Raw genomic sequence first — 12,477 nt, forward strand, 5'->3', positions numbered from 1 at the left:
GGTAGTTGGGAGGTAAAGCCGGCCCTGGATGAGAGGGTAGTTGGGAGGTAGAGCCGGCCCTGGATGAGAGGGTGGTTGGGAGGTAGAGCCAGCCCTGGATGAGAGGGTAGTTGGGATGTAGAGCCGGCCCTGGATGAGAGGGTAGTTGGGAGGTAGAGCCGGCCCTGGATGAGAGGATAGTTGGGAGGTAGAGCCGGCCCTGGATGAGAGGGTAGTTGGGAGGTAGAGCCGGCGCTGGATGAGAGGGTAGTTGGGAGGTAGAGCCGGCCCTGGATGAGAGGGTAGTTGGAGGTAGAGCCGGCCCTGGATGAGAGGGCAGTTGGGAGGTAGAGCCGGCGCTGGATGAGAGGGTAGTTGGAGGTAGAGCCGGCGCTGGATGAGAAGGTAGTTGGAGGTAGAGCCGGTCCTGGATGAGAGGGTAGTTGGGAGGTAAAGCCGGCCCTGGATGAGAGGGTAGTTGGGAGGTAGAGCCGGCCCTGGATGAGAGGGTGGTTGGGAGGTAGAGCCAGCCCTGGATGAGAGGGTAGTTGGGAGGTAGAGCCGGCCCTGGATGAGAGGGTAGTTGGGAGGTAGAGCCGGCCCTGGATGAGAGGGTAGTTGGGAGGTAGAGCCGGGCCTGGATGAGAGGGTAGTTGGGAGGTAGAGCCGGCCCTGGATGAGAGGGTAGTTGGGAGGTAGAGCAGGCCCTGGATGAGAGGGTAGTTGGGAGGTAGAGCCGGCCCTGGATGAGAGGGTAGTTGGGAGGTAGAGCTGGCCCTGGATGAGAGGGTGGTTGGGAGGTAGAGCCGGCGCTGGGTGAGAGGGTAGCTGGGAGGTAGAGCCGGCCCTGGGTGAGAGGGTAGCTGGGAGGTAGAGCCGGCGCTGGGTGAGAGGGTAGCTGGGAGGTAGAGCCGGCCCTGGATGAGAGGGTAGTTGGGAGGTAGAGCCGGCGCTGGATGAGAGGGTAGTTGGGAGGTAGATCCGGCCCCGGGTGAGAGGGTAGCTGGGAGGTAGAGCCGGCGCTGGGTGAGAGGGTAGCTGGGAGGCCCCCTTTTCACTCCCCATTATCGTGGGAACAGGCTGCGGATTGGCTGTGACTGCACTGTATGGATTTGTCTCCTCCCCCCCCCACATAAAGTGGATTCTACTTGGAGAAGAGGACGTAACACGACAGGGACGAGGCGAGTATACACTATGTGAGTGTGAGTGAATGTATTACAGTTACACTTTCCACGGTGTGTGTCCTGTTTTTATTGTAATAATTTTTTTTACAGGGTTACTACAGTATAAGGAGCAGCGTGCCCTTAATGCCCCATATATTGATACTTGTGGGTCTCCAAGTACTGGCATGCGGTGGAGGCTTGCTGGGATATGTAGTCCTCCTGCAAAATATAATATTATTCTGCCTTTAACTTAATGCTATTAACTCATTCCCAGCACACAGGGGTGTCAGGGATAACCTCCGGGCTTCAGCCCAGGCCTTGGGTGGCCTAGAGAGGGGGACCCCTTTATTGAGCGAGGGGTCCCCACTTGCCCAGTTATCCCCAGTCTGAGCTGACTAGTTAGGGCGGATATAAGCCTTGGCCAGAGGACCCTGTGTCGTGTGCCCCCTGACTGTGGCAGTACCCTCCTGCTAGTGGTGCTGGTTCTAAAACTATTGGGGGACCCTACTCACTTTGCTCCCTGTGTTTTTAGAACCAGGGATTTCTCACAAAGCCATGCCCCCTCAACTCAAACCCTCACCCCATCACACCGAGGCTGTGCTCCCTCAACATGAGGCCACACCACGCTTCTGATTGTGTGTGCCTATGCGCCGCAGGGAGTCTGGGTCTACGATTCAAGTTGTTGAGAGGTATTGGTAAAGTGCTCCTAAGGGTAGGTCCGCACATAGCGGCCAAGCGGGTCCCATTCAGGGGGAACTGCTTGGTCGGAAGGAAACTTCACATGAGCATCAGTCATACCGCCGTCAGATCCAACCTCAGCATGCTGAGGTTGAGCCGGATAACAGGACGGCAGGATGTTAATGTATGTGTTCACACAGTGCGGCACGGCCCGTGTTCTGTTGAAATCCCGTGTGTCACTGCAGAACAGGATCCGTGTGCACACAAAACCCCTCCCGGCCAAGCGGGTCCCGCTTGGCCGCTATGTGTGGCCCTACACTTAAAGTCTGCTTCTGCAGTACTGCGATATTGTTTCCATTCATGTGATGTTGCAGTGCAGTTGTTGTACTTCAATAAAAATACTTTGGAAAAAAATAAATATATATAATAATAAAAAAATACTGTAGCCCCCTCAGTCTGTGGCTTCCTGCTGCCTCCATTCCCCTCCTCACATCATGTCACTGTCCCTGTCACATGCAGCCCTGTCCTCACTGACACATCACTCATCTCCTGATATACTCTGTGCTGCTGGGGATCCAGCTCCTCCCACTATATAACTCTCAGTCTGTGGCTTCCTGCTGCCTCCATTCCCCTCCTCACATCATGTCACTGCCCCTGTCACATGCAGCCCTGTCCTCACTCACACATCACTCATCTCCTGATATACTCTGTGCTGCTGGGGACCCTGCTCCTCCCACTATATAACTCTCAGTCTGTGGCTTCCTGCTGCCTCCATTCCCCTCCTCACATCATATCACTGCCCCTGTCACATGCAGCCCTGTCCTCACTGACACATCACTCATCTCCTGATATACTCTGTGCTGCTGGGGATCCAGCTCCTCCCACTATATAACTCTCAGTCTGTGGCTTCCTGCTGCCTCCATTCCCCTCCTCACATCATGTCACTGCCCCTGTCACATGCAGCCCTGTCCTCACTGGCACATCACTTATCTCCTGATATACTCTGTGCTGCTGGGGACCCTGCTCCTCCCACTATATAACTCTCAGTCTGTGGCTTCCTGCAGCTTCCATTCCCCTCCTCACATCATGTCACTGCCCCTGTCACATGCAGCCCTGTCCTCACTGACACATCACTCATCTCCTGATATACTCTGTGCTGCTGGGGATCCAGCTCCTCCCACTATATAACTCTCAGTCTGTGGCTTCCTGCTGCCTCCATTCCTCTCCTCACATCATGTCACTGCCCCTGTCACATGCAGCCCTGTCCTCACTGGCACATCACTTATCTCCTGATATACTCTGTGCTGCAGGGGACCCTGCTCCTCCCACTATACAACTCTCAGTCTGTGGCTTCCTGCTGCCTCCATTCCCCTCCTCACATCATGTCACTGCCCTGTCACATGCAGCCCTGTCCTCACTGACACATCACTCATCTCCTGATATACTCTGTGCTGCTGGGCACCCTGCTCCGCCCACTATATAACTCTCAGTCTGTGGCTTCCTGCTGCCTCCATTCCCCTCCTCACATCATGTCACTGCCCCTGTCACATGCAGCCCTGTCCTCACTGACACATCACTCATCTCCTGATATACTCTGTGCTGCTGGGGACCCTGCTCCTCCCACTATATAACTCTCAGTCTGTGGCTTCCTGCTGCCTCCATTCCCCTCCTCACATCATGTCACTGCCCCTGTGCAGCCCTGTCCTCACTGACACATCACTCATCTCCTGATATACTCTGTGCTGCTGGGGGATCCTGCTCCTCCCACTATATAACTCTCAGTCTGTGGCTTCCTGCTGCCTCCATTCCCCTCCTCACATCATGTCACTGCTCCTGTCACATGCAGCCCTGTCCTCAATGACACATCACTCATCTCCTGACATACTCTGTGCTGCTGGGGACCCTGCTCCTCCCACTATATAACTCTCAGTCTGTGGCTTCCTGCTGCCTCCATTCCCCTCCTCACATCATGTCACTGCCCCTGTCACATGCAGCCCTGTCCTCACTGACACATCCCTCATCTCCCGATTAACTCTGTGCTGCTGGGAGACCCTGCTCCTTCCACTATATAACTCTCAGTCTGTGGCTTCCTGCTGCCTCCATTCCCCTCCTCACATCATGTCACTGCCCCTGTCACATGCAGCCCTGTCCTCACTGACACATCCCTCATCTCCCGATATACTCTGTGCTGCTGGGGGACCCTGCTCCTCCCACTACATAACTCTCAGTCTGTGGCTTCCTGCTGCCTCCATTCCCCTCCTCACATCATGTCACTGCCCCTGTCACATGCAGCCCTATCCTCACTGAAACATCACTCATCTCCTGATATACTCTGTGCTGCTGGGGACCCTGCTCCTCCCACTATATAACTCTCAGTCTGTGGCTTCGTGCTGCCTGCATTCCCCTCCTCACATCATGTCACTGCCCCTGTCACATGCAGCCCTGTCCTCACTGACACATCACTCCTCTCCTGATATACTCTGTGCTGCTGGGGGACCTTGCAGGCAATGTCCTTCTCATGACGTGGTTCCTTTGCCCAAACTACAGCTGCCAGCAATACCCTGCTAACACATTGGTAAAGCATGCTGGAATGTGTAGTTCTGCAGCATCTGCAGTGCCAGCCAATGCCTATCCCTGGTGTAACCTATCCTGAGGACGTCACATCCACCTCTGCAGCCAGGGATTGCGCTGCACGTCAGGCGACATCAGTGTTACATACAAAGAGACAACATGTTACGATCTGTTACATATCCCCAGCACTGTGATAACATGTCAGTATACTCGGTGCTGTGTGACGGTTACAATGCCCAGGAGGTGCTGAGAATAGAGGGGAGTACGACAGGCAGGGTACCCGGAATATATGATTATGTTCATTGGCGTGCCGGAATACAGAGCGCACAGCCGCTCCCCCGACACATGTATACTCTCATACACAGCTCGTCCGCCCGGGGAGAGCAGTAAAACACAAGCGCTGCCCCAGCACTTCTCCTGCACCAGCTGCTAATTCACTCCACTTATAAAATACATATTGACAAAGACAACTGAACTGGGACAAAGGAGATTTGATTTGGTGCGAGAAAGTCAATTCAATGTTATTTGTTAAAGGGCTCCTGACGGCAAACCGGCGTCTGTAGAACAATGTACAGCACGGCGGTATTCTGTGTGTCTGGTCAGCCCCAACACGGGTTAGTACAGTATGGGGGTCATTCCGAGTTGATCACTCGCTGCCGATTTTCGCAGCGCAGCGATCAGGTTAAAATCCGGCAAAACTGCGCATGCGTATGCATCGCTATGCGCACGCGCATTGTACGGGTACAAAGAGCATTGTTGCAGTGCAATGGATCTAGCGAAGAATCCATTCGCACAACCGATCGCAAGGAGATTGACAGCAAAAAGGCGTTTATGGGTGGCAACTGACCGTTTTCTGGGAGTGGTAGGGAAAACGCAGGCGTGTCCTGGCATTTGCAGGGCGGGTGTCTGACATCAATTCCGGGACCTGCGTCGCTAGAATCATCGCACAGGATAAGTAAATACAGGGCTGGTCTTGTTTTGCACAAAATGTGTTTGTACCGCTCGGCTGCACATGCGATCGCACACTTGCAAAGCGAAAATACACTCCCCCATGGGCGGCGACTATGCGTTCGCACGACTGCTAGAAGTAGCTAGCGAGCAATCAACTCAGAATGAGGGCCAATATACACTGTATATATATATATGTTTGCCCCAATCTCAAGGTGATTTGAGTGGAGCGCAGTACCTCTTACAACCAATAGATGGCAATGTTGCAGTTGCTTTCTATAGAGAGAATTTGTCCAATGGCTAAAAATCTGTCCAGTGCTGGATACAGTGACCCCTGCAGGCAAATGATAGTACAGCAATGGTACAACATTATCGGGATCATACCGACAAAATGACGGAACAAAATAAAATAACAGTAAGATCATGCTGGATGCTGTCGCGCCCAGAGAGGTCGGGTTTAGCCGCATGAAAGCAGCTTTATCCAACCACAGTAATGGGTAATGGCAGCAACATAAAAAGTCCCGTCAGAGTACTGAAACGGATCACATTTCGCTCATTTCTGCTCAGCAGCTTGGGGGGGCTGCGAGCAGAAACATCAGCGCCGGTGGCTGTGCGCGCCCGAATGGAGAAACAATTGAATTGCTTCATCGTACGCCATCTAGTGGCTGCCAGCGTGCAAAACACTTGAATTTCCCCCATAGAGGCGAAAAGCAGCGTTAGGTATATATATATATATATATATATATATATATATATATATATTGTTTAATATTGTATTCTTTTTCCTGAGCTATGTACACCCATCACCTATGCCCAACGGAGGTAGCTAATTTGTGTCCGGAAACAATACTAATATATAAATATATAAAATTAAATGGGAATAAATAATACAATTTGCTGAACATTGTGAGTATACTAGCATTTACCCATGGCTTCACTCACGTGGATGTCTGTTATTGCTCAGCTGGACACACCCAAATCTAACCCTCTCTGCATATGTTACGCCTGCCACACCTGCACTGCACATGGGGCCTAATTCAGATCTGTTCGCTCGCTAGCTATTTTTTGCAGCGCTGTGATCAGATAGTCGCCGCCTATAGGGGAGTGTATTTTCTCTGTGTAAGTGTGCGATCGCATGTGCAGCTGAGCACTACAAAAATACTTTGTGCAGTTTCTGAGTAGCCCAGAACTTACTCAGCCGCTGCGATCCCATCAGCCTGTCCTGGACCAGAATTGACGTCAGACACCCGCCCTGCAAACGCTTGGACACGCCTGCGTTTTTCCAACCACTCCCAGAAAACGGAAAGTTGACACCCACAAACGCCTTCCTCCTGTCAATCACCCTGCGATTGGCTGTGCGAATGGATTCTTTGTAAAAGCTATCGCTCAGCAACGATCCGCTTTGTTCCCGTGCGACGCACCTGCACATTACGGTGCATACGCTTGCGCAGTTCTGACCTGATCGCAGCGCTGCAAAATACGCTAGCGAGCGATCAGGTCTGAATTACCCCCATTTATTATTTATTTATTATTTATTTATTAACAGTTTCTTATATAGCGCAGCAAATTCCGTTGCACTATATACCCCCATAGTGTCAAGCGTCTTTTTTTTTTTTTTTATTACGCCTCTCCCCGATGTCACATTGAGACCATACATACCTCAGTTTCTTTCTAGGTCACTAAGCTATACAATAGTGAAAACGCCATCCAGATTCATCCCGTAATATTTGCGTGATGCCAGGACAGACAAAAAGAAAATCAGAATTTTTCTCCTGTCTCCATTGTCCCTACTGTATACACAGACACAACCCTTACAGTTTTATTACATGTATAGATTAACCTTTACCTATATAGTGCCTGCCTATTATCCAGCACATTACAGAGAATATTTAGTCATTCCATCACTGTGTCAGAGGAGCTTACAATCTATGGGGGTCATTCCGAGTTGTTCGCTCGTTATATTTTTCTCGCAACGGAGCGATTAGTCGCTAATGCGCATGCGCAATGTCCGCAGTGCGACTGCGCCAAGTAAATTTGCTATGCAGTTAGGAATTTTACTCACGGCATTACAAGGTTTTTTCTTCGTTCTGGTGATCGTAATGTGATTGACAGGAAGTGGGTGTTTCTGGGCGGAAACTGGCCGTTTTATGGGAGTGTTTGAGAAAACGCTACCGTTTCTGTGAAAAACGCGGGAGTGGCTGGAGAAACGGAGGAGTGTCTGGGCGAACGCTGGGTGTGTTTGTGACGTCAAACCAGGAACGACAAGCACTGAACTGATCGCACTGGCAGAGTAAGTCTCGAGCTACTCAGAAACTGCACAGAGAAGTCTTTTCGCAATATTGCGAATCTTTCGTTCGCAATTTTGATAAGCTAAGATTCACTCCCAGTAGGCGGCGGCTTAGCGTGTGCAAAGCTGCTAAAAGCAGCTTGCGAGCGAACAACTCGGAATGACCCCCTATATTCCCTGCTATGCAAACGCACAAGGGGTCATTAGATCAGAAGCGTCTACCAGCAGGTTTCTGCAGTGTGGGATGAATCTCACAGGAACATACAAACTCCACACAAATACTCCCTTGACTACTATTGGCACCAGGTCCCCATGCTGTAATACAACAATGCTAATCACTGTGCCACCGGGCTCCCACTCTGCAGTGTGACACCAATCATTCCTGCACTAAGGACCTGGTGCAGAGATGGAACGCAAGCCGGCAGTAAATGCTAGCCCATCTGCGGAGATGCGTATATGCAGCCACATGCAGATTTGTACGCACCTTGTGGTGGTCCCGCCCCCTAACTGTATAGCCGTTACCATCACCCGTGCGCACGTACACCTGCCCTATACAGGTGCAAGTGATACACCTGGAAACGGGCGAGGTCGCGCTTCTGACCAACCCTGCACAGCCTGCCGACGTGCCCTGACTGATCACTGCCGACCTGACAACTCCCAGTTAAGGTGGGTACACACGGAACGATTAGAGCAGGGGTGGGGAACCTCAGGCCCGCGGGCCGTGTAAGGCCCGCAAAGCCACTTGATCCGGCCCTCCCAGACTCACCTAACCAAGGTAGATGCCGGGCGCTCACTGAGATTGTGTTACTAGCGGGCGCCCAGCTTCTTCCCCTCAGCAGCAAATGGCCCTTGGTAGAAAAAAGGTTCTCCACCCCTGGATTAGAGCCACGATGTGGGCGTTCCCGATCATTTGGAATGACACATTGGGGGATATTCAATTGTTTGAAAAGTCGGTTGGGTGTTTTTTCCTGTCTATTAGAGGAAAAAACAGACACCCAACTGACTTTTCAAACAACTGAATTCCCCCCATTGTGTACATCGTTCCGTGTGTATGACCGATGCAGATGGCGGAACGTGCACCCGTGGGTCCCTAACGACAGCACCAGATCTTTTGAACATGCAAGAAGATGTAGGGTTGTCGTTAGCAATGCCGCCCCCGATCCCCCCTACTGGAACGTACAGTAAGTGAGCGCAGAACTCCATACATTGCAGTGTCAGAGTAATGTCTAACCTGCAGATCTCCTGTACATCGTTCCTGTGTCTCCGTCACCGCAGCAGATAAAGTGTTGCGAAATTATTTTGCCACCGCAGCACCGCTGGTTAAAGCCATCGTAGAGCGAGTCTCCGCAGCAGATCTGATGACCAGATGACCAGTAGGGATTCCCCCCGCAGCAGGAGTCTCCGTCACCAGCCGCCACTGCGTTCTGCGTCCTGTCATAGCAGCAGACTTCTCCTGTTGGTAGATGCAACATAGGTGTATAAGGAGCATGGACAATCATTACAAAGGAAGCTTGTATCCAACATATGGGGGTAATTCAGACCTGATCACAGCAGCAAATTTGTTAGCAGTTGGGCAAAACCATGTGTACTGCAGGGGGGGCAGGGCAGATGTAACATGTGCAAAGATAGTTAGATTTGGGTGGGGTGTTTTCAAACTGAAATCTAAATTGCAGTGTAAAAATAAAGCAGCCAGTATTTACCCTGCACAGAAACAAAATAACCCACCCAAATCTAACTCTCTCTGCACTTGTTACACCTGCCTTCCCTGCAGTGCACATGGGGGGTCATTCCGAGTTGTTCGCTCGGTAAAAATCTTCGCATCGCAGCGATTTTCCGCTTAATGCGCATGCGCAATGTCCGCACTGCGACTGCGCCAAGTAAATTTGCTATGTAGTTAGGATTTTTACTCACGGCTTTTTCATCGTTCTGGCGATCGTAATGTGATTGACAGGAAATGGGTGTTACTGGGCGGAAACAGACCGTTTTATCGGTGTGTGTGAAAAAACGCTACCGTTTCCGGAAAAAACGCAGGAGTGGCCGGAGAAACGGAGGAGTGTCTGTGCGAACGCTGGGTGTGTTTGTGACGTCAAACCAGGAACGACAAGCACTGAACTGATCGCAGATGCCGAGTAAGTCTGGAGCTACTCAGAAACTGCTACGAGATGTGTAATCGCAATATTGCGAATACATCGTTCGCAATTTTAAGATGCTAAGATTCACTCCCAGTAGGCGGCGGCTTAGCATGAGCAAATCTGCTAAAATTCACTTGCGAGCGAACAACTCGGAATGACCTCCCATGGTTTTGCCCAACTGCTAACAAATTTGTTGCTGCGATCAGAACTGAAGTAGGCCGCTAGTACAGTCCTACCCCTGCAGCCCGTACTTACGCTAGTGTAACCTCTGTGACCTGGAAGATACAGGATCACTATACAGAGGGATTTCCAGAGATAACTAATACCTACAGTTCTGCATCTTCCTCATCTGTCGTTTTATCTGCAGTAAATCGGGGGCTTCATTTGTTCTCCATTTCCTTTTTTAAATATTGGATGTCCTCACTGACATAATCACTGGAGCGCCCTGGGGACGGACTCCCACAAGAGAGGCGCATCAGCTGAAATACTATGTGCTGCTGTGCTGTAGTATACAATCTACTACATGTAGCTCTGTAGCACGTAGGATATTGTGTAGGATTATAGTGGTGATCTGACTACAGTCATAACACTGCGGAAACACAAATATACACAGAAAATGATCAGGCCCAGTGACGGGGTATAAGGGGCACACGTACCAGACTCAGAGGTTATAAGGGGCCCTGACCCATCGGGGGCTCATAGATAAATCCGTCCGCCCCCCCAATTAACCTCTACCTGCGCCACTGCAGTGATCATGAGGGCGCAGGCATGTACGGAGTCCAAGCGGCCCTGCAACAGTTTTTACCCTTACAGCCGGTGCAATAAAGATTTTTTTTTATGTATTGCGGCACAGCACGCGTCACATCATGATGTCATGCCGCGCTGCACCACTGAGAAGCAGAGGGGCCATGGAGCAAAGAGGAGCAGCCAGTCCAGAAGACACTGAATAAGGAAAGTGACTGTTTGCTGTATTCAGGAGAATGCAGGGAGCTAGAGAGACAGAAGGAGGCTGGAGCTGCAGAGACACTTAGGGGCTGGAGAGACACAAGGAGGCTGGAGCTGGGGTGACTCTGGGGGCTGGATAGACACAAGGAGGCTGGAGATACCCCTGGGGAGGGGGATGAAGCTGGAGAAGCAAAGGGGGGGGGGGGGTGTTTAAGGCTGGAGGGACACAAGGAGGCTGGAGCGGCAGAAACATGGGGGAATGAGGCTGAAGAGACATAGGGGTCTGGAAGGACACAAGGAGGGACAGAGCTGGAGATACAGAAGGGGGCTGGAGCTGGGGAGACACAATACGGCTGGAGAGACATAAGGGGCTGGGGTTGGAGAGACTTCTGGAGAAGGGGGGTGAGATTGAAGAGGCACGGGGGTAAGGTTGGAGGGTTGCACATGGGGAAATCACCATGACAGTGGCCGCCGTATCCTTTTCCCGGTGATTCCAGCAAAGACAATTTAAGCAGACGTAGAAGGGTATTTACTAAATATTTATAGAGGTGATTATTACACATGGGTGCAGGGTGTGGCCCGTCTCCACCGAACACCCTGCGCCCAATATAGATACGCCACTGAACAGGCCCCATACAGTCACATCTTCCTGTATTACAGTGTATACACTCTATAGATTCCTATTTCTGTCTCACTACATGTATTTATACACATACACAGATATATCTTGGCTTTTAATAAGTCTACCTCTCACTCATGCATTTCATTAGGCTATATATATATATATACTGCATATACACAGGCATAAAGCACTGTATGAAGGCAGGTATGGCGCCTCTCCTATCTCCCGCTGGCCCCTGGTTAGTGCTGATTTAGAGCGAGTCTCGTAATTTCTTTTCTAAAGATGTAAACACAGATTAATTCTCACCGACCACTGGATGGAGATAGAGGTTATAAAATAAAATCTTTCCATTACGGAGCATTGAGATTAATGAGAGTGTTTAACGGCCTTTGCCGGTGCTCCTGTGTGATAGCATTTTCTGATGACATCATCGCAGCGTTCAGAATATTGTGATATATGAATTACTTTGCCAGGGTTTAAGGCTGGGGATGTGCAGAGCGAGTTGGCAGAATTTCAAGTACCTTTGCACATAAAAAAGTATTATGCTGGAAGTATTGCCAACCAATCAGCGGAGCCTACATATGTGATGGGAACTAATGGCTATTACATCCCAGGAAGATTGTGAGGCTGCCATGGCGACAGGATAAGGCAGCGAGCGTAACTCTAACACCATAGGCTGACCATCTATACGCCGCCTATACTGTATATACTTCGGATACAGACACGTATTGGGACATATATATCATTTAAGTCATTTCAGAGAGGTTAGAACATCTCGCCTATGGGAATGGGACATCAATCATAGGTTTCAATCCATTACCGCACTACACTAAGGTCTGGAACTATTTGAGATGCAACAGATGGTGAGTCTGTGTTTCAGGATTTTGCAGACACGCCTTACATAGATTCAATTACAAACTGAAAAAAAATCACAGACTTTTAGGATCTTATTCAGCTTTATTAGCAAACCAAAAAAGTTAGCAAGTGGGCACTGCGGTTGGGGCAGATGTAACGTGCACAGAGAGTTAGATGTGGATGGGTTATATTATTTCTGTGCAGGGTAAATACTGGCTGCTTTATTTTTACACTGCAATTTAGATTTCAGTTTGTACACACCCCATCCAAATCTAACTCTGCACATGTTACATCAGT

At 50.3% G+C, this 12,477-nt stretch overlaps 1 protein-coding gene across 1 annotated transcript in view; it reads right to left on the reverse strand.

Annotated features, from left to right (window-relative positions):
• USH2A (usherin) overlaps positions 1-12,477 on the reverse strand; it is a 1,656,840-nt gene that overhangs the window by 350,873 nt on the left and 1,293,490 nt on the right. Inside the window, exon 52 of the mRNA XM_063919430.1 lies at positions 8,858-9,079. Coding sequence (XP_063775500.1) covers positions 8,858-9,079 — 222 coding nt within the window. The remainder of the gene's footprint in view (positions 1-8,857; positions 9,080-12,477) is intronic.

Source organism: Pseudophryne corroboree, chromosome 4, assembly GCF_028390025.1.
Source record: "Pseudophryne corroboree isolate aPseCor3 chromosome 4, aPseCor3.hap2, whole genome shotgun sequence".
In the NCBI taxonomy this organism is placed as follows: Eukaryota; Metazoa; Chordata; class Amphibia; order Anura; family Myobatrachidae; genus Pseudophryne; species Pseudophryne corroboree.